At 40.8% G+C, this 23,820-nt stretch overlaps 1 protein-coding gene across 2 annotated transcripts in view; it reads left to right on the forward strand.

Moving 5' to 3' along the window:
• Positions 1-23,820, forward strand: part of UNC5D (unc-5 netrin receptor D) — a 397,571-nt gene that overhangs the window by 246,956 nt on the left and 126,795 nt on the right. For both annotated transcript variants that reach the window (XM_075207473.1, XM_075207472.1), the window contains exon 5: positions 21,419-21,599. In XM_075207473.1, coding sequence (XP_075063574.1) covers positions 21,419-21,599 — 181 coding nt within the window. The remainder of the gene's footprint in view (positions 1-21,418; positions 21,600-23,820) is intronic.

Here is a 23,820-nt window from a genome sequence, read left to right on the forward strand (position 1 = left end):
TAAGAATTACCGTACTATCAGTAATAATTCGCACTATTACCGTAGTATCGGTTACTTTCGAGATACTGGACAAGGCTGGACATAGAAACAGAAGAAGTAGGCAGCTGCAGAGTTACACGATACAGTGGCGAACCAGAATACAGAGAAGGTGGCATAGCGCTAGAGAACTGCCTGCTAGTTAATAAGTAAAATTACATGCTGATGAGTACTTGCTGGGCATATTCAATAATTTTGGGTAGTTAGTAGGCATATGATATCCCACTAGACAATGGACAAAGAAGATGGCTTGTAAAATAGACTAAAGTCTAAAGTAAGCCTAAGAAGCTGCTGTTCTCTAGGCATTAATGCCTAGATAGTTTTGTAAGTCTGTGTCAGAGCGGCATATTTATCAAAATGCGACGATGAGTAAGATCTTTTTTCAACACTTATTGATAAATCACTTATCAACGCAATTAATCCTTACATTTTTTCGCCCTTTGATAAATATGCCCCAGAATGACTGAAGTGGCACAGAATCCAAAGTGTGTAAACACATACTTATATATAGATTTCAAATGAGTGATAAATGAGTAATATGTACTGGTTTTTATTAGTAATATAATTTCACCATTTAGTGACTGGGAGCAGCCATGATGGTCTATCTCCCAGTGGCAGCAGTTTGCTACAATCTACATCCTGAAGTGTCCAGGAACATTTGATTTTCTATTTTTCATGTGATATAAAGAAATATAGATGGTGAAAAAGTTCTGTAACATAGACTACATCATTATTAATATACAGTAGAACTGTAAGAAGCAATTATGATTTACTTCTAAAATGTCAAACAATATCATACTAATTGAAAGACGGCGAAAACATTTCTTTTTAAAAATATATCTAGTTTGTTTGTCAATTATTCATGAATGAATAAAGGCAGTTATTGTAACTTACATTTTTAAGGTAGTGCTTCCAACTTGTTTCCTCTCCTAATGGGGGAGGGCTGTTTGTGGCAGCTCAGTTTGAAGAGCCAAATTGGCAAAATGCAAATACATTATTGAGAATCATTGCTGGTTTGTCACATTTGGTATAATGAGAAATTTATTAAATCTAACGAACTGAAAAAATACTTACAGGAGCAGGGTGGCAGCACATTGATTAAAGATCTTCTGTTCCTCAGTGGACTAATTTAGGAAATGCTGTAGATAAGGTAACTTACACCCCCCCCCCTCTTTCCTGCCCATTGTGTCACTGTGCAATGAAGATAAATGTCTTTCTATTCTATTGATGAAGGGAATCTGCAAAATGTAGCACTAAAAAAGCAATGTTCTAGTTGTCCCAATTCTATGTATGGATGAAACGACACTCCACTCAAAAGGGAAGTAAACAGTTACCTCCCATTCCTTAAAAAATGTTTCTGCTGAATGCATTTCTACTCCAATGAACAAATCTACTTTTCCACTAAGTATGGGGGAGTTTATTTTATGTTGTCAGTATGTAACCCCACAGTTACTGTCCGTAGCAATAGCTGCAGGCGTGTACCACTTTAACATATACCTCCACCCTGCCAGCCGCTCAGTTACAATGGAAGCTTCAGAGCGGCCAGGTGTGTTGTTAAAGTGTGTTCACATGACCACACTACAGCCGAATCACGCTGCAGAGGACTCTCTCTTCAGGAAGGACACGGGTAATGTACGGTAAGGGCGTGCTCAGGGTGTACCAATCCTGATGCTGCCGATTCAAGTCCTGTGTTCTCTTAAGTACGTTTGGTTTCAGATGTATCATTTGCACCAGTCTCAGGGAAGATGTAAGTAATGACTGATAGTAATGACTGGCACGGCAAAGTCATTGTTTGGAAAAGTACATGTGTGTGTCACTAGCTAGCACAGAACATGTGTATGCAAGTAATATAGACCACAAAAATACATTGGGCCTGAGTCATTACAGAGATCAAAGCATAAAAAAGGAGTAACTTTGCACTTGGGCAAGACCATGTTGCAATGGAGAGGGTAGTAAATTTAAAATGTGGGGACAGATGTATAGTTGGGGTAGGGCATGTCCTAGATCAACTTTAAATTTCAGTGTAAAAATAAAGCTGTCAAGTATCTGTGTGGTAGATGAAAAAACAGCCAGTATTTAACTTAAGTGCAAAACAATAAACTAATTTGCACCCTGTGCATTGTAACATGGTGTGTCCAAGAGCAAAGTTACTCCTTTTTTGCCTTATATATATATATATATCAGGTCCAATATGTTTATATGCACAAACAGCGGCATCCAGTAGTGGACGTGGGCTGATATTTGGTGGTACGCCATATCGCCACTTCACCTACTGCCTTCATTGTTAAACTATCAACTTCCATTCACTTACATTTTCCATGCCGTTACTACTAAATTTCCACTTCGAACACTGCGTACATCTGCCCCCCTGACGCCCAGCCCAGCCTGCTCCTGTTGATGACAATCAGCAGCGATATGTTGTCACAGCTGATTGGCTATCGCCATATTGACCTCCAACTGGTAATACTTAATGCATTGACGTGTGGCTATAGTATATCACTTTGCGACCAGCTGTTTACATTACTGATTTGTCATTTCTATTTGGACTACTGCAGGAAAGACAATTCGCATTTAATTTTTAAAGGGGTAAACAATGTTGAGGTGTTTAATTACCGTATTTTTCGCTCCATAAGACGCACCTGACCATAAGACGCAACTAGTTAAATCATGGTATAAACAAAAAGTCCTAGTTAAATAGCCCCAATGGGACAGTGTAAGCCCGGTGGAAAAACAGCTAAGACTCCTAATTGTCAGTGACCTCCAGCCACATAGTACAAACTGCTGCTGAAAATACAAAATGACCAGAATGATGTCCGTTGCCAGTGTGGTCTAATGATATTTAAGTGATTTTTCCACACAGAACCTGCGTCCTGTTATACCAAATAATCCAACCGCTATAACGTGTTGCTGTAGAAAAAATCCATCCAGATCACACTAGAGGATAATAAGTAATCAAGTAGGTAGTTCTATTATCAGCGCTATTATCAGATATGGAATGAGGTGGACAGGGCCGCCATCAGAAATCGTAGGGCCCAGTACAATGAAGCAGGCAGCTCCCCCCCCCCGATGACCCCCCCCCTGACCCTGCCCGATGACCCCCCCCTGACCCTGCCCGATGACCCCCCCCCCATGAACCAGGGCCATCTTTCTGACTGGGCACGATGGGCAGGTGCCTGAGGGCCCAGGGGGAAAGGGGGCCAAAGGCAATGGAAAAAAGAATCCTGTAGAAAAAAAAAATAAAAAAAATTATCTTTTGTGGTCACGATCCAGCTCCCTCCCTGGTCCTCTCTTCCATGAAGGGGGTCAGACTTAGGCGATTGAAAGGTAAGTTAAGGAGGGGCCTTAATATTAGAGTGTGCCGCCGGGCCCCCTGGTGAGCCCGGGCCCAGTACACGGGTACCCCCTGTACCCCCCTGATGGCGGCCCTGGAGGTGGATATAGTGATACTTGCTGTTTGCTCTCAGTCTCTTCCAGCCGCGCGGCAGTTCTGGGGGTGTGCCTGCGTCAGTCCGTGTACAGGTCAGCTGACCGGCAGGCTGAGTGTTAGATTGGGGATTCCCGGCGTTCGTGTCGAGTCACAGATGACGTGTAGTGGGCGTATCCCAACGAGTTTCGTCCCATTCGGGACTTTCTCAAGGGTAGTGTCTTGCCAGCAGTATTCGCTCCACTTTTTTCCCCACTTTTTTGGGGGGGAAAAGTGCGTCTTATGGAGCGAAAAATACGGTATGTTTTATATGACAATTGTGACTTTTGCTTTTATTAATAATGGTCAAGTCAGTCTCTCTTGTGTATATGTCACTGTATTACATTTTTATGTTGTGCAGAAATACATCTTTAAGCACACATACACACACATGTATGCCTGACGTATGCCTGGAGAAAGTAATACTATTTTTCAGCTGTATGCATCTTGAGATACTCTATATATAATGTGCACATAAATATACTTTTATCGAGTATGTATTTGTCTGTCTATGGTTTGGAGAGCAGGTTGCTTCAAAAGCTGAATGTGTCTGAGGAGACATATTATTATTTAAATAAATGCGGGAGGTGCAAACGCCCATAATTTAAGTTCCTGCAGATGCGGTGCTGCTACAGTGCAGCATCACATATTCAAATTTACCCGCCACTCAGCTCATAGCTCCTAGCAGCTTCGTGACGCCACGACACTGCCAGTGTAGAGGAGCCGACAGGGAGAAAACAGAAGCAAAAAACAAGAAGAGAAAAGAAGAAGGGAAGGTGAGTACAGAAAAGGGGGGATAGTGAAAGTATGCTACAGATAATGGGGGGAGAAAGGGATGCTACAGAGAATGGGGAGGAGAGAAGGGGATGCTACAGAAAAGGGGGGGGGGGAGAAAAAGGGGATGCTACAGATAACAAAGGGGGGAGAGAAGGGGGTTCTGTAAAAACAGGGGTTGAGAGAAGGTGATTCTGCAGAGAATGGGAGGGGGGGGGGAGAAGGGGATGCTCAAGATAACGGGGGAGAAGGGGATGCTGCAGATAACGGGGGGGGGAAAGGGGATGCTGCAGATAACGGGGGGGAGAAGGGGATGCTGCAGATAACGGGGGGGGAAAGGGGATGCTGCAGATAACGGGGGGGGGGGAGAAGGGGATGCTGCAGATAACGGGGGGGGGGAGAAGGGTATGCTGCAGATAACGGGGGGGAGGGAGATGGGGATGCTCAAGATAATGGGGGGAGAAGGGGATGCTGCAGATAACAGGTGGGGTAGGATTCTACAGAAGACGGGATGGGAGCAGGTGGACGAGGGGGCATTTTAAAGAAAAGCTGGTGGGCAAAAAGCTGGCCAGGGTGCTTAGGGCAACAGTTTATGTGAGAAATAAGCTGGTAGGCAAGGGGGCATGTAAGTAAAGCTGGTGTTATTGGGCTACCAAATGTGACAAAAGCTGATGGGCAAGGGTGGCATATGTGAGAATAGCTAGTGGGCAGATGGTAAGTGTAAGAGCAGCCAGGGACATGTCAGTGTGTAAGAGATGAGTGGAGATTTGGGGTTATTTTTGTTTCCTTCTGAAACCGAACATTTGAAGCCTCCCCTCTAGATATCCTGCGTTTGCCCCTGGGCAGCAGTGAAGCCTGGACAGCATACTGCGTAGATATCAGTACATCTGGACTGCAGCCTTTTCCGCCAGCCAGCCAGTAGGAGGTAAGAATTATTTTATTAGAAATGTCAAATGTGTTTGGGGGAAGGAGGGGCGGTAAGCCTAAGCATTGCCTAGGACACCGAGCAGGGCAGGGGCATTCCACCCCTTCTGCCGATTGAGGCAGCACTCGTTCCCTGTTGTTCCTATCTCTACCACCCACTTTAAAAGCGAGAGTGGCACTGACCTGGTAAGAGTAGTAGAGGAAGGGTTCTCCCTCTCCTGTCCCTACTCTTCTCATCCTGTTAGTCACTGCATTAGCTCAGGCCTGGACATCCTGTTGGTCTCCAGGTGTTGTGAAACTACAAGTCCCAACAAGCCCTGCCAGCTATCCGCTGGCTATCTACATACAAAGCATGCTGGAGCTTGTGGTTTCACAACAACTGTAGTGTGAGCCAGGCGGAAACGGTGCTGTTGGGTTCTTGCCTTACTTCATAGGAGAAACAGTTCTGCTGTCGCGCGTACCTAAAAATGTACTGTGGCATCACCATGGTTAACAAAAACAGATAAAAGTGTCAGCACACCGCTCTAGTAAAAATCCTTTTTTTGACACCCATAATTGAAGTTACGTTACTAGAGGTTGACGTTGTAAAGTTTTGATTGACTATCAGTCACACTGCATCTCGCCAGGGGTTTTACACATCACAAGTGTAAGGTAAAAACATGGAAATTGGCTTCATTCTGCATTTTTTCTTCCTGACAGCTGTCTTAAAACTAATTGCATCTAACAATTTCCACCCAAACTAATCATGTCGTGCATTGCACCGTTTTCTGGCAAAGGTACATATGATTAATGAGAGCAAATGCTATCTGGGTTGCAGAATTCTGGTATTGTGTTGTATTCCATGTGCTAATTATATGTGTTATTATCAATATTTCTAGATGTCACTGCAGAAAACAAAGGAGAAAGAGAACCACTGATACCGCTGTGCACTCATATAGCAAGAAAAAAAAAGACATTTTAAATCAGTGCTGTTTCCGGTTTAATTTAAGAAAATTATTGTAATTACTGTGCTTTAAAATGAATGACAATACTGGGTTATTTATAAAATATGCAATAACTGTATACTTTATAGAAATATTGTTTTTCGCTTGCCCTTAATTATACGTTTGCTGCTTCCAGAATTGATACTTTGTTCTATTTAAGGAACCCATTCAGAGTAGTCGATTTAAATAAGATGAGATGGACTAAAAAGAACTACAAGTCCTCCAGTGTCATAAAATACAGTAAATGCTTTCTTAAAGGACCAGTACATCTAAATTAAAGATTTTTAATCTAAATGTATTCTTCCTATAATATCCCCCTTGTCCTTACTCCCCTGCTTGTGCAGGGCTTTAGGAGTATGAATTAACAGGTTTACAGCTAAAGATCCAAGGGGTAAATGCATCAAGCTGAGAGGTTTCCTGCGGGTTTGAAAAACCAATCAGATTCTAGCTATCATTTATTTAGTACATTCTACAAAATGACAGCTAGAATCTGATTGGTTGCTATGGGCAACATCTCCACTTTTCAAAACCAACGGAAAACTCTCAGCTTGATACATTTACCCCAAGTCTTAGGTTGAGTACACACTACAGAAAATGTATCCCTATGCAATATCGTTAACGATTTTACCAACAACTGAAAAAAAAAAGTCCTGATCAGCATGCTGATTCATGTGTGCACATTAAACACATTTTACAGCATTTACCTTCAGATCTGTGCTCTTCATCTTTCATAAGCATTGTCTGAAAAGATCTTGATACAGTTCTATGGACACTGGTTGTGAGAGCATACACACTGAAGAATTGAAAAGGCCTCGTTCCATCGTTGAACGAGAGTTTTAGTTCGGTTTAAAAATCAAATGAAACGATACGCTTGGCTTTGGAACGATAATAGGTAATTGCTGGAGCGTACGCACTAATGTGAGATCGGGCCGAGCGCTCGTTTATCGTCTGCTTGGCCCGAAAGTTGGGTGAAAACCCTTGTGTGTACAAGTTGTATTTGTGCAGGTTTGCAATCATTGGGGACATGGGGAGCAAGAGGGCTGCATTTTAGAACTGTAGGTCACCTATGATCCTATAATTCCAGAGTTGTATCAGGTTATTGAAAAGCATTCCAGAATATCCTCAGTAACTCAGTAAATAAACTGTTTTTGGATTTACATTACACACCTGTAGACAACCATTTATCTGTCTGAATTGGCTTTTTTGGCAATTCCTGAGATATTCAGCCCCGCCTATGCTATTCAGGGCCCGTTGCCTCTAGATCTTTGAATGAATCCACCATTCAATGCACATGTATTAATAACATTAGACGGCTTTGGCCTGCATGTAAAGTTAAATGCACAACTGACATTTTCCTGCAGTGCCTGTGCACTGTTATTATTATAGACTGGAAGCTCCCTCAATCACCAATCACCCACCTAAAAAAAACAAAACTTTGTTTCACTGTCCTTAATGACTCCTATAGGCTTGTTTCAGACCAGATGTGCCACATTGATTAATTACGTCATATACAGATATCTTCGCTTGGTTAAAGAGCACTTGTGGGTTACACACAGTGGACACAGCAATTTTGTGTTCTGGACCAATATTGAACCTATACTTTTCTGCTCATAAACGAGTGACATGGCAGAGGCATAAGGCACAACATGAATTTTGGCCTACATCAATGTCAGCCTCCATGGCTACTTCCAGTGCCACATGTTTTAGTGATGTCAACAGTTCCTACTGAGTTATTAGGTTGCACTGTCATGAATATTGGTTTGACACAATGGCGGCTCCCACTGTGTGCAGAGGCCTTTAAGGATGCAAAAGAAGGATCTTCATTTAAACCCCCTCAGCCACTTCATCATAAACTAAAGATGCTTAAATAAGCCCAAATGCTGAGCCACCCACTGTTTTTGGGCTTTCAGTTCCACTTTATACGCACAAGCTGCCAATCCGGCATATGTGTGCGCGCATCTGCAAAGACTGACACAACGGAGCGGTAGGTTAACCCTTACTGCTCTGGGCCTGTTTCACCTTGGCTGCTAGGTATTGCGTAGCTGCCATGTCAATCATTTTGTAAACTTATACTTAACTATTTTCTTTGCAGCGATAAATGTTGCCACAATTGGGAGTCTATTGATAAATAGTCCCCTAAGTCTGGCGTAATAAATGAGTCCTTAAAACATTGTGATATTTTGCTGTCAGGTAGACATCTGGCAGATTAAGCGGGCTGTCTTAATTTGCTGTTTAGAATGTGTTTTGCTCATTCTATAACCATTATTAGCATGTAAAACTACATTGTACCACAGTGGGCGGTTGGCCATCAGACATTAAATTCCGTTTAACATCCTGGGCACTGTTATGGGCCAAACTGTTCTTAAGGGTTTAATTCACTGGGTGAAAAGAATTGCAGATTATGAGGCTGCTCTTTAGCCACAAGAGCACAGCCTCCTCCCCATTTGATTTAAGCTGGTTTTCATAATTACCTCCTGTAATTGGAACAAACACATAATACTAATTCACCGCCCGCTGCCCCTCGGGGAGGAAGCTCAGTTAATCCATGGCTGTCCTTGCATTTCGCCGGCACATTAGGTGATTAGCCTGTGCTGTTGCACTGATGGGAACATTTTCATTCAGAGCAGGTTTGGTACTGGGAGAGGAATTGTTTAAACCGTTTGGTTTATTGCAGACAGGGGGCCTGCAGTTCATGATATAAGCATTAAAACATCCTAAGCGGCTCTAATCCTTTGAGAGCTGGTTATTTAACGCTGTGCATGCTGACAGGGAGTCTTATAAGAATGTGATTGTCACTACACATACAGAACACATCTTGTAGAATTACAACTTATTACTCACTGGCACCCAGGAATCTTTAAGATTGGCAATAACACCCACTCTCCCCTGAAAAATCTTGTTAGTAAGATGAACTTTACTGTCTTATAATTCCATGATTGTCATAAAAACTCTGACAATCATTCAAAAGTTGCTTACTGCAAGCTGTCATATTTCCGTCAGGGTCTGTTAGAAGTACTGTCCCAGGAATCATTTTTTCACCTTCCCCATTTATAAACAGTATCACTCTTTTTAAAAATAAATAATGATACTAGAGCAGGGATTCCCAAAGTTTTTGTACATGAGCAACTAGCCTCAAGTAGGATGGAGCAAAGGGATGCAAGCTTCCAAATGTGTTTATTCCCATGCATGCAGTGTACCCTATAGACAAGGCTTAAGAAAATGTAGATGCCAACTCCAAGTATTATTTTTTTATTTTTTTAATGCCCCTATCTGGATTAGAACTGCATGTACTTTGTGCTAATAACCCCCCCTTATAATACCATACCAAAATATTATATAACTTTTGGATTGAGCAGCTTTATTGTTTCTTTTCATCAAATTTATTTAGAATATGCAAAGTAATGGGTGGCAAACATTTGTCAGTTCTGTGCAGTGCAAAGCAATCTGTGTTTGCAGATTCTGGGGGCATAGCCTCACAAAATAGAATGACGCTACACAATCTATTTTCAGAAACTGCTTGCAAAGTAGTATAAAGCAGAGATGAAGAGGAAACCATCACATAACTAGATCCAGCTACCATTCAGCAGGCACTTACTAAAAAGAAAATTGCCTGCATCATCAATCGCATCCGAACTCCCCCCCCCCCCCCATTCCACAACCCCCCAAAAACTCTATACACTATATACTATGAAGAAAAGTGTCATTTACCATTGGCTAAGTGACACCGATAATGAAATAGTAGATTTTGCTGAAGCTACTAGAACCTTACAAACTGGTATGAAGAAAGTTTCCAACACAAGCATAAAAGCCATACATTATGTAAATGGCCAGAAACCATTGCCAGCGAAAAGCATTTTTTTAATTTTTTTTCACAGTGTCATGAATAACATGGCAATGGCCATGTGCATAGTATATGTACAAAGGGTTACTCAATGTTATTAGGGAACAAAGCTGAAAGTGTCAACCTTGATCCAACATACAAAAAAACTAGCATAGTTTTTCCTTTGAACATGCTAATTTGTTGTCATTGCTAATAGTGATGAGAGTGATGATGACTTACATGTTGATTGTGCTGGGACTAAAGCTTCTCCTGATGTGAGATTTCAGTCATCATCACTTAAAGTTTATGATATTTCAGTGTGGAAATTCCAGATCAGAATGGGCTTGAGCTACCAGCCATAACGACTGGATGTATTACACAGAGATAGTAAATACAGCAGAACACATCCTAGAGCACTCTCTCTAAACATACACTTGGAAAATTATAGCTTTAGAAATTATGCTTATGCTTGTTCAATCTGCATAAATTTGAGAATTGTTTACTTTTATTTCCAAAATGGTAAATACCTAGTCATTATTATTTCTCACCACAAAGCTGTACCCATTTTATACGGCACCACTAAAAAAAACCCCTCCCAAATCTTTTGACTCACTGTGTTATGCTGCCTTCTGCTCCCACAGAGATTGTAGATTTCATATAGGAAGTGTTTCTAATTTTTAGTTTCTGAGTTCACTAACAAATTAAGCTTGCGTATTTTTACCTTTTTTTTTTTTCTTTATTCAATATTACCTAATTATGCATCACAGCTCTGTTTCCGCTAATGACCGCTCGCAACTAAATTGCAAATTGCCTGACCTACAGTATTCCAGTGATAATACAAATATTCATATAAGCATTAGATAATGCTGCTCACCAATCCGCATTTTTCTCAATTACTTCCTGCTGCCTTAATGTAGCAATGAGACTTTGCATTAAAAAAAAAACAGGTTTATAAATTTTTTAAGTGAAAATAAAAATATTAAATAGTCTGGGAGGTAAACAAGGAGAGAAATGCTAATGAATAAAAGTCCTTTGTGTGGATCTTATTCTTTCAGGTAATGCTGTTTAGTAATCAGTGCTGTTCAAAGCTTCATATTAACTCGGCATTGTACATTTTAGGAATGCAAAAGTATGATCATTAAAGACCTTAATATATACCACTTATGATGTGAATTATGTACAAACATTTTGAATCTCATTATCATGGCACAGCATGTATCTCTCTCATGTATTGTCCATTGCTCTGTGTTCTAGAAAACTTCTCTGTTCCGGTGTATTTTTTTTGATGTTTTGTTTTCAAGCTCTGAAATTAATGTCTCAAATCATAGACATCGTACAGCGGCAAAATGTAATCAATGTTTGCCTGCCTTGTACTTGTAATTGTAAAATTGAGGGGCCTAGTGTATTTATACTAGTCACCCACTAATTTCCCTTCCAGTACCACAGGGAAATCTAGCATAGACAAGGTGAAAGGATTACAAAGCTGTTGGTACAATTTGCTCTTATAAAGAAAAAAAATAAACCTCCCGTTAACATGCTTGCACATATGGGACCTCATTTAGAGTAGGACGCAAAGTCCGTTTAAGGAGTGTAGGAGTGGGAGTGTGCCGCAGCTTGGTAGGGTATTACGAGTTGCAAGCAACACGAGTTGCGTCCCACTGTTAATACCCTAATGAGCTGTGAGCAGTTCCTGCAGCTAGCTAACGCTTGCGTCACCTAATTCCTGTCGCACAGCTTTAGCCCTGTTTTGACGTGTGTTGCGTCTGCGCCTCACTGCGACTAGGATTTATTTACATGGTCAAACCTTCACAATTCCATGTTCCTCCCATTCTCTCGTAGTGAGTCGCAAGCTGTCGCAAATGTTAATTGCGTCCAAGATGCAGGCAGAGATGGTGCTTTCTGCACATACGTGGTAGTGTTTTTGGGTTAGATGAGCCTAAAACGGACTTTGCGGCCGACTTTAAATGAGGTCCATGATCTGCTGGTCAGCTGCTAAGAACCTGCTTCAACATTTAGGACCATTGTCTTGTCAGGAGATCCATTTTCTGTTCATCTTCAGATTTTTGACAACCTCAAATCTGATTGGTAGATTGAGAGATATACAGTTGGCGCAATCTGATCAATCAATGCTCAAAGCATAAAACCATATTTCTGCCTTCATCATGCTTTATAAGTTGGTGTAAATAATGCTTTTATGTTCTTATGTCAGAGCAGAATCTTCTTCCGTAATGATTTCCACTGTGCTCCAACCTTGTTTAATGTCTGTAGACATTGTTGGGAAGAAATGACTATAGATCTTTTTGATGGTTAGTGAATGGGATAAAATTAAAGGAACGTAGAGGGCAAGTAAATCTGTACTTTCCTTTTGTATACAATCTATGGAATGATTGATTTGTAAATCCTTTCACATTAATTGTAACCCCATCCAGACACGTTGCTCAACTCTCCTTCTTCTTGAAACTCTCTGTGAGCTCTGTTCAGCTGTCATGATGGGTTTCTTTCACCTGTATGGTTAAGACCAAACCAAATTAACTACATGACCTCTGTAACAATTTGCCAATTACTTGCACCTGTCTTTCTGTCCTGGAGCTTCTGATATCGAATTTTTCCAGTTATTGTACACATATGGTTTTCCTTTCTTAGACAATCAGTGGGATATTGATTTCTAAATACATGATTGCTCTAGTCCAGGACTGGCCAACCTGTAGCTCTCCAGGTGGTGTGAAACTACAAGCCCCAGCATGCTTTGCTAATAGCTAGTTAATAGTTGTCAGGGCATGCTGGGACTTGTAGTTTCACACCACCTGGAGAGCCTCAGATTGGCCAGACCTGTACTAGTCCCTTTGAGTGTAACAATGTTGTGACTGCTTAAAAATGAAGATGGACTTTCAGGAAGTATGAGGTCATGGACTGCACTTACTTGTTTCCAATGAGACATGCTTATGTGTTTTAAGTTGGTGACCCCACATGTCAGATTGCCTCCCATTTAATGTTATGTATTTTCTTTTACCAATGTTTATTCAACTAAAGTTCGGCTACATGGTTTCTTTACAATGCGCTTAATGTATTTGCTATATACATACTTGCGAACTTTTCCTTGTTGGCTTCAGGGAGATCACGGGTGAGTGGGTGTGCAGGGGTGGGGCTTGACGAATAACATCATTTAGGCCCCGCCCCCTGAACGATTGTCACAATTTAGCCAATTACAACAGGGTTCGGGGCTAAGATGACACAATGTTTGCATCATTAAGCCCCGCCTCTGCCACTTATCTATTGCGGGGGCGAGATCCGGCAGTTTGCCCTGCTCTCACGGGAGCCCGGGAGATCTCCCAGAAATGCGGAAGTCTCCCGGACAGAGAGAGTAGGCAACTATGCATTAAAGAAAAGCATCTAATGAATCTCTAGAGACTGAAGTGTATTTTACATTTCTGTCTCCATTACTGAAGTTATGTTGTCTTACCTGTCAATCTTTGATTAAATCTTGGTCTCCATGAAAATGGCCACCTTCATAGGCATCAATACATGGACATAGGACACAATTTCTGAACTGTGTCATCATGCCACAGATGGCGAAGCCAACCACGTCTTGTACTGGCGCAGCATCAGAGAGAATGTCAGACTCTTCAGGGAGTGAGGGAGATCACCCCTATTTATATATGGCTATATAATTCATAAACAGTATTTTACACTGTGCCACTGTATATCCCATGAAACAACTTTGACCCTAGTTTACTTTTAAGCTTGTGGTAACCACTGCATCAATATTGGATGGTTGCTTACGTCAGGATGAGATTCTTGGACAAGCACAAATGTGTAATGGTTGTATAGAAACATGTTCTACTTGCATAGGGGATCATCTTGTAAAGGTCTTTATCCGAGGACAGAAATGTCCCGCTAATAAACCTTCTCAACATTATATATATATATATATAAATGTGTGTATGTGTCGTGCTGCTTACATTCATTTTACATTTCGGGAAATAAATGTACCTTGTTAAAAATGAAAAATAAATCCATCTTCTTCTGCCAGTGCGTCCCTTTTACTTTTCTGCTCCAGAGATTTTGTCCTTCTCAGACTCGGCACACAAATTAAAAGCGTTAGGGTAAAAAAAAAGCCAATAACTTAACTAGAAAAACACAGACGCTCATACACAAGACTGTTTCTTCAATTTTGTGAGGGAAATGCATGAGCACCAGGCTCATAAAGATAAGGGGAGAAATTGGAAAGAGCCAAACCCGACTGGAAAAGAGAGGGAAAAAAAAAAATCTAATTATTGCATAAAAGAGCTTCTGAAGTTAATTTAATGCTAATAAAACCAACCTCATTTGAAGAAGCAGTTGAAAATAAAGAGAGGGTGGGGGAGGAGGTTGAGGAAGGTTAGAAGTTGTTCTGTTGAGCAGCTCGATGCTGTAAGGTGGCAGATCCATTTATTTATAGTGTGATGAGTTCCTTCTGTTTGGAAAAACATTAGGTGGCATTTTCCATCTGGGGTAATAGAAAGATTAACCTGTAAAATGCCAGGTCACAATCATCTGGAGGCAGACACACTCAAGCTAGACTCGGAGGGGGAGAAAAATGAACAGGCTGTGGTTTATCTAGTAAGAGAAGGAAGAAGTATGTATTGGTGTAACATTGTGAGGTACAAATGGTAGTTTTTATATGCGTAACTAAACTTATGCTAGTGACCAAGCTGTGTCACATTTCCATTCCCTGTTTTATATTAATATTAATATTATTATTATTATTCTTATTATTATTATTATTATTATTATTATTATTATTAATAATAATAATAATTACAAACAAGTATAGGTAGGTACCAATGGCCCACAGACATATCAAAGGCACCAAGTATTAATCTGTTTATATAGGTATATAATGAGTGGCTAGTTTGTTAGGTACATCTGGGGGTATATTTACTAAACTGCAGGTTTAAAAAAATTGAGATGTTGCCTATAGCAACCAATCAGATTCTAGCTGTCATTGTGTAGAATGTACTGAATAAATGATAGCTAGAATCTGATTGGTTGCTATAGGCAACATCTCCACTTCTTCAAGCCTGAAGCTTATTAAATATACCCCCTGGTCTTTCCATGTATCTGAATGCTCAGTCATTGACAACATCACCCGAACCATGCCCGGAACCACTCAGGCCACACCCTTTTCTCATAATGCCACACCTATTTTCGGATCTTGACTACAGGAAATTGGGGCTTTCCTTTGACTATAAGAACTGTTGGGGAAAGTGGTGATGTGCAAATAGGAGAGGTACAGTGACATAGGGATCAATGATTAGGAAACAGGCAGCAGTTCCAATGCTCGCTATGTCAGTCACAGCAGCATTACTGTCTGTTGTCACCTTACAGTGCAGCAGCCCGGAAATCTGGTTTCATTAGGAGTAAATTATAGATTAATATAGCTCCTCAGAGTGGAGATAAGATTTCAACTCTTTCATCTTCATATTGATCATTGCCCGTGTCCCTTCTTTCATGCCCACATTACGCAGTGATTCAAAATGTTTCCAGTCTGCACTGCATTTACAGTCCATAGCTGTCCAGTATTGTTTTATTGTTTAATCTGGCCATTGACACTACTACATACAACAAATAGAGAAATGATAATGAGGTCTTTCCATACAGCTGCTGCGACAGAGATGACATTGGTTGTTCTCAGCAATGATGGCGTTAATGTCTGGTCCTGCCTGCTAGTTGACCCCTTCCTTTATACACATCCCATTAATTTCTAAGTCTTTGCTCTTTATCTCTATGCGACAGAATGAAACGTGGAACATTAGCTTTATGCCTGCAGAATATTAAGCTAATATTAAGTTGTCACAAATCAAACATTATAGGGAAGTTACAAAGCTTTTAAATGAGACAGGGAGAGAGATGACTAATCCATTTCTTGCCAAGTATGAAAGCTGTTTCATTTTTCAGTGCTGCAAGGGTCAATATTTTATCATTTTTTTATACTTTGATTGGCGTAAGAGAATATGAGCAACCTACAACCTGGAAAGATGCTGTATACACAATATATATGACTTTATATTATACTACATTGTATTCTGTGAGACATTAGCCCCTGTACAATGCTCACACTTTCTTTATTTTCAGAAGGGCTTCTGTCTAGCCCAAGTACAGATGTATAATTAAGGATTGGTTATTTGCCATGAACCCTATTTTAAAACCTCCCCTCCGGGATCATGTGAGAAGTGCAGGAGTTGTTGTAGTGCCGCCATTGCATCACCATGGCCCTGCCCCCTGCTATGAAATGCGTAAATTTGTGGCATTGTATAGCGGGGTACGGGGCTTGATGTCATGAAGTCGCATCATTAAGCCTCGTTTCCACAATGGCCGCGGAGGATGTCTACTCTTCCGTTAGTCCGGGAGGACTCCCCAGAATTTGTCCGCCTCCTGTAAGTTCCAGCAGATTAGGCAAACATGCCATCAACTTAATCTGCATGCCTTCTACAGCTATGTTGTCTCTTTATTCAGCAGTATGTCTAGCACTTCAGCTTTCAATGATGACTGACAAATCCAGTTACTTCTGTGACATGCAGAGTTCTGGTTTGTCTATAAAAGGCATTTTTGCAGGGTTGGGGAGTGCCCCATACCAGTATCTGGTCTAGGTCCTTATGAGGTCTTAATTCAGCTCTGTGTGGGAAAGCCTTACAAGGAATATAAATGTTCTACCAATTCTATAATAGAGGTTAGAACTTATTTCAGATAAATCACATGGCAATGCAAGCATTATGAGTATCATAAATCAACAGAGTTCTGTATCAATCTCCTGTATATTCTTTACTGCTAAGAAAAGAAAAAAGACAACAGCCCCAAAATACAAAACTACCAAACCCATTTCTGTACTGCACAGTTATCGTCTAGTTGCAAACATGTCTCCTGTAGATAGTTATATATGGAAAGAATGACCGTTGTGTGAGACTACGGCATGTGATAACATCTCCACAGCCAGTTCATGTGACTTTCATCAAGAGAACTGCAATATGGATTTTTAATGCTGCGCCTTAGCTCAGGATGCAGAACTAAGGCGCGGTCAGGGGCAGGCTGATTCCATAGTGGGCTACCATGGCTGAGTCACTGGGCCACCTGCATATTATTTCCTTTAAAATGTTCCTAAAAGGCTGCTAAGTCGAGTCTTGCCCCCCCGGACTAAAATGTGCTAGCCCTCCCCTGGGCGCAGTGCAAAGTGACTCAATAACATAGCAAACTGTTCCAAATTGTCTACAGAGCTCCTGCACATGTATATTTCTGTATTATATTGGGTAGAAATAAAGTAGAATTAAAGTAAAAATATAATTATTATTATTGTAGATTTGTAAGGCACCACAGTGATCCGCAGCGCGGTACAGTGGGGTAAACAGTACATACATAAAACAGGAACATACAAGGTAGACACAATAAATGCAGACATGAAAACAAAGGGTATGAAGGACCCTGCTCATTAGAGAGCTTACATTCTAATGGTAGAGGGCACAGCTAAAACAAGAGGAGCGAGAGTGGCTCACAGTGGAGATTGGGACACCTGTGAGGGTGTATTAGTTTGAATAGTGTTATTGGGGATAAGTTCACCTCTAAACAAGAGATGAGCTTTCAAAGAGCATCTAAAGATTTTAGGGCAATGTCTGATTAAGTGTGTTAGGAAATTCCATAAGTGGGGAGCAGCACGGGAGAAGTCTTGTATACGTGTGCCCATATAAAACGGCAAGAAGTAAGAGCCCTTATTAGTGTCGACTTCTTTTGTTTTCCTTTTATTTTGCTGTGATAAAGAATGAAAGAGGATTTTTTTTTATTTCTTTTTAATGGTATCTGTAACTGTGTATCACAGAATAGCAAGAGCATTAATGCACAGTTTTAATTTATGTAGACAATCTACAGTACAGCTGCAGTTTTGCATATATGTAAATGGCTCTCTGTGTTCAGATAAAGCACTACCAACCTGCCTAGATGCTGAGTATATAGCACATGAATGGGTTAAACTGAAACGTCCAATTAACATCAATGTATTTATTACATGTGGTTATTCTCATATGTAATGTGTGGTGGAACAGAAACAGATATTTAGTAGCAGACAACTACAGATCTGGGCACCCCTGTTGTGTAAATTGCTCACTTATAGGTCAGTGCATTGGAGATCTTTCATAAAACTTGATTTGCGCTGGTGTGGTCATAGCCAGATCATCCGTTAGGCGAATCAGGCCCCCGCATAGGGCCCAGTGGGGGGGTAGGGGGGCAGATTAATGAACCCGTTTTTTTGCTTTGCTTTCTTTGAGAAATACAGGGTGTAAAGAGGCCCAAATGAATATGATGACTAGTGCCAGAGTCTGTTTCTGGGTGCGGCTATACGATCAGCGAGCATTGAGTTAGGGGAGAACGAAAAGTTTGCACAGGCTTATAGAAGGAGTTGGCTGGAGCAAAGGTGTTTAATTCTATTTATAGAGTAGGCACACTGGATGGAGCACCTAGTTAAGTGGAGGAGCACAAAAAGTGAATATTGAAATGAGATAAAGGTGTGGAGGGGTATTCTGTGCTTTGAAGAAGGGAAAGCCAAGTTCACTCTACTAAAGCAACTGAATTTCGCAGTAGATCTGAGCTGGCAGGAATCGGGTCCCACCCTATACTTTTAACGAGATGTATTTTGCACCTTTTATCAGTGAAATGCATGTTTAGGCCAACTATAAGAAAAAAAGCTTAAAACACATAAAAGTAATAAAGTAATAAAGGCAGCTTGAGTGTCCCCTCACTCTCTTGCTTACATTAAGCCAAAACTGATGATAAACTAAGGAGAAAAAAATGTTTTTAATGCAAGGGGTGGTTCTGAAGAGGTCGGAGTTTGAAGCTTTGATGTGACATGTACAATTTTGCACTGTACCTCTGCTGATTTTCCTCCTCTCGGCAAATCAAGGTGATCTACTTTCTGGAGGCCTCTCCTAAGAGAGGAGAGAAGGGCGTGCAGCTAGATGTGCTCTGGGGCAAACGTCTATGTACACTGCGCAAACCCAGAGAATTATACAGAGTGCTTTATAAATGAGGTGCAGAGTGTCTTAAAGGTTTATCCTCTTTTGCATTTGTATTTATTATTTTTCAAGCAAATCTCATGTTTTCATACAACACTACCTAGGACATGGTATAGTTATTAGATATAATTTGAGTACTAAATATGTTCCTAATTTCCAGAGACAGCCCCAAGTTTTAGATTTGTCTCTGGATTTGTTGTCCCTGGAAATGTACCTATTTTAAAATGTTGGCCACACAAAAAATAATACTATTCTGCCTCCTAGTTGCAGTTACTTACTGTTCCTTACAGTGTGAGATCTGTAAGTTGATATTTATTGAAGAGTAATATTTATAATGTAAAAAATGTAATGTGTGTGTGTTTAGGAATTTAGACTGTAAGCCCCAAAGGGGCAGGGACTAATGTGAGAGAGGTCTCTGTACAGCGCTGCGGAATTAGTGGCGCTATATAAATAAATGGTGATGATGATGATGATGGTCTAATACTTCCCTTCCTTTGAAGAATGTTTTCCTCCTGTACCTTGCTGGACTCCTCCTGCACCCACCATAATTATGCAACTGTCTACAAGACACAGATCCCAAGAACTTGCAATGAAGGAGTGTAAATTGTCCTGCATCGCCACTTGTTGGCGCCAGCTATACCTTTTCACCACAACATTCTAAGCACTCTCCAGACACTGAAATATTGCTGCTGCTTTCACGCCATTATTTAATGGTGTGATACTTCATAATGAATGACTGTGTGATCTTCTTCAATCAAATAACTATTTGACTAAACATATGAATGTAGCCAGTTTTATTCCAAAGTGCGATCTAAGCTGATCCTTAATAATGATTTAGGAAAATAATGGCATTGGGTGTACTTAGTGTAATATAGTTCAGGCGAAGCTGAATTCCTTTTGGCATTACAGTGTCTGCATCTGTACACTTTACATTTTTGAAGTATGCACTGTAACTATTATGTCTAAAATAAATAACATTATTATGTTCATATTGATGTTTTCATATTGATAAGTCTGGAAGATGTATGATAAATCAGGCCATGCACAGCCCTTTGTAATTGTTAAGTCACTGCTTACGATGGGTCAAATCATTACAATTAAAATAACTTAGGCAGACACCAGTCTTTGGATACCTGTCCTTGGATAAGGTTTCTTCCAAAGCTATTTTAATTGTAATGATTTGGCCCTTTGCAATCAGCAACCTGACCACTACAAAGGCCTGTGCAATGAGGCCTACAGCTGCAATATAATGTCCTGGGAAGCAGAGCTGTCAGCTATGGTTCCACTTCATGAATTCGCTGCCTTCAAGAGTGTCAATTCGACAGATTGCACTGCCCACATGGAGTAATGGGTTTTCTCTCACCCCTGACTGTAACAAAAACACAAAGGATGTGTTCTAAAATTAATAAACAGTGGTCTTTGTAAATAATAGTAATCAGAGTAAGAAATGTTAACGTGATTGGCTGAATGGCGGAGCTGGACAAGAAAATTACACTAGAGAATAACTTTCCCTAGACTTTTTTATTGATTCCAAGTGATTGTGATTGGACAATTCTGAATATAGTCAGGCATACTATTCCTAGCCCTTAAAAACCTCATACTATAAAGATGCAGTACATGATGTTGAAACTAGATCAATGTGATATAAGAATTGTTAACATTGATGATAGGTATAAAAAATGGACATCATCTATTTAGTCTCAAAAAATGGGCTATAGATCAGTATATACACAATCAATTGACATGAACAAACACTGACCAGTGTTGACCAGTCATATGTACGGTAAATGATACCTTCATTTATAAGATTGATTTTTTTTCTTCTAAACTGGATACCAGTAAAATCATAAATTGTATCATGCAAGCCAACTCTTACAAAAAATGCTAACTGTACTGGTTAGTGGTTAGTAACTAGGGTAGTTACTAGTTTGTTTTAGTTTTTTATCTGCCTCCCCTCTCTCCTCTGCTCAACACTAATATCAGTGCTATTCTATGCAAATGAAAGGGAGGAGACCGAATCAACAGACCTTCTGTCATAGTAGTTATTCTGTGAAACGCGTTTCTTCTTTCTTGTAAGCTAGACAGATATTTAATTGTTTTAATGGTTTTATAAGGAGGAGACAAGTTATTATATTTAGGGGTATTTGCCAAATGCAAAAAGTATATTTTAGTTCTTTGGATTGTGCCCATTTGTTTAAAAAATCAATTCTTTCCCGTATGGTACATTGTTCATTGTGAAAGTATCCTAGACCTGCTACGTTGAAAATGGATTTTTTTACAGTGTGATCCTTTGTTGAATGCTAATTTGTCAATTAAGTGAAGTCGACTTGATCTGTACTATTGATTACTCATTGATTTTTACATCTATGACTTTTCGTTTCAGGTTGAGTGGCTTAAAAATGAAGAACCAATCGACGCCCTACAGGATGAAAATATCGACACCAGAGCTGATCACAACCTCATCATAAGACACGCTCGACTATCTGACTCTGGGAACTACACATGTATGGCGTCTAATATTGTTGCTAAAAGGCGGAGCACATCGGCCACAGTCGTTGTCTATGGTGAGCTCATTAGCTATATAACATTTCAGTTGCCAATATTTGTAGCTGTTACTTAGTGCTTTATTATGGTGTACAGTGTAGTACTCTATATACTTTTGTTGTGATACATTTTGTAAACACAGGTTATTCTTGTGTTGATAAATTAGATATTTGTTTAAAGCAGAGAATCAGTGATAGATTTTTATAAACATTTGATTATTTTTTGACTGGTATATATATATATATATATATATATATATATATATATATATATATATACGGCGATACAAAGCAATGACATGCAGGACCTGATTCAAATTCGGATGCCGCTGGCACAAAATTTGAGTTTTAAAAAAGAACAAAAAAGTTGACCGACTGTATTCAAACAGAAGAGGATCTCAAGAAGCCTAGTATGATGCCCAGCCAGGATCTCAAGATGCCTAGTATGATGCCCAGTCAGGATGCCCAGCCAGGATCTCAAGATGCCTAGTATGATGCCCAGTCAGGATGCCCAGCCAGGATCTCAAGATGCCCAGTATGATGCCCAGTCAGGATGCCCAGCCAGGATCTCAAGATGCCCAGTATGATGCTTAGTCAGGATGCCCAGCCAGGATCTCAAGATGCCCAGTATGATGCCCAGTCAGGATGCCCAGCCAGGATCTCAAGATGCCAAGTATGATGCCCAGTCAGGATGCCCAGCCAGGATCTCAAGATGCCCAGTATGATGCTTAGTCAGGATGCCCAGCCAGGATCTCAAGATGCCAAGTATGATGCCCAGTCAGGATGCCCAGCCAGGATCTCAAGATGCCCAGTATGATGCCCAGTCAGGATGCCCAGCCAGGATCTCAAGATGCCAAGTATGATGCCCAGTCAGGATGCCCAGCCAGGATCTCAAGATGCCCAGTATGATGCTTAGTCAGGATGCCCAGCCAGGATCTCAAGATGCCCAGTATGATGCTCAGTCAGGATGCCCAGCCAGGATCTCAAGATGCCAAGTATGATGCCCAGTCAGGATGCCCAGCCAGGATCTCAAGATGCCCAGTATGATGCTTAGTCAGGATGCCCAGCCAGGATCTCAAGATGCCAAGTATGATGCCCAGTCAGGATGCCCAGCCAGGATCTCAAGATGCCCAGTATGATGCTTAGTCAGGATGCCCAGCCAGGATCTCAAGATGCCCAGTATGATGCCCAGTCAGGATGCCCAGCCAGGATCTCAAGATGCCAAGTATGATGCCCAGTCAGGATGCCCAGCCAGGATCTCAAGATGCCCAGTATGATGCTTAGTCAGGATGCCCAGCCAGGATCTCAAGATGCCAAGTATGATGCCCAGTCAGGATGCCCAGCCAGGATCTCAAGATGCCCAGTATGATGCCCAGTCAGGATGCCCAGCCAGGATCTCAAGATGCCAAGTATGATGCCCAGTCAGGATGCCCAGCCAGGATCTCAAGATGCCCAGTATGATGCCCAGTCAGGATGCCCAGCCAGGATCTCAAGATGCCAAGTATGATGCCCAGTCAGGATGCCCAGCCAGGATCTCAAGATGCCCAGTATGATGCTTAGTCAGGATGCCCAGCCAGGATCTCAAGATGCCCAGTATGAATCTGGGTGTAAGTAGGCTTTGCCTAAATAGTACTTTCCTTATGTAGACAAGCAGTACAGACTGCTGTACTTGCACAAGCGTATATGCAATATAAGATCACATCAGAACACATACAAAAAAATATTCTATTATAAAATAAATGAACAAATATTAACAGTATAATCATTAATATAAACATGGATTTAAAGCAAAACATTTTTATTACATTAAATAAATGTATTTTTATAGTCTATCTGACTTGCATACACATGTTCTAGCTAGCGGCACGCATAATTGTACTTTTTAAGACTATGCCGTGTCAGTCACCACTATCAGTCGGCACTTACACTACCAAAAGTGGTTCTTTCAGGTTCCCCTACTCATTAATGGGGACACATAAGATAGACAAAAGAAGCACAGACATGAAAACAAAGGGTAGGGAGGAAAGAGCTTACACTCTAGGTGGAAGAGGGCACAGCTGAAACAAGAGGAGCGAGAGTGGCTCAGAGTGTAGATTGGGACAGTAGTGAGGGTGTACCAGTGTGTGTAGTAAAGGTAGGCGCAGGGTAAGCTCTAGTAAAGACATGGGTTTTCAGATGTATTTGGTCAAGTGTTCTTGATACTGCCCCTTTAATGCAGGCACTGCTGTCAATGAACTGCTGT

This window comes from Mixophyes fleayi, chromosome 4 (assembly GCF_038048845.1).
Source record: "Mixophyes fleayi isolate aMixFle1 chromosome 4, aMixFle1.hap1, whole genome shotgun sequence".
Classification (NCBI taxonomy): domain Eukaryota; kingdom Metazoa; phylum Chordata; class Amphibia; order Anura; family Limnodynastidae; genus Mixophyes; species Mixophyes fleayi.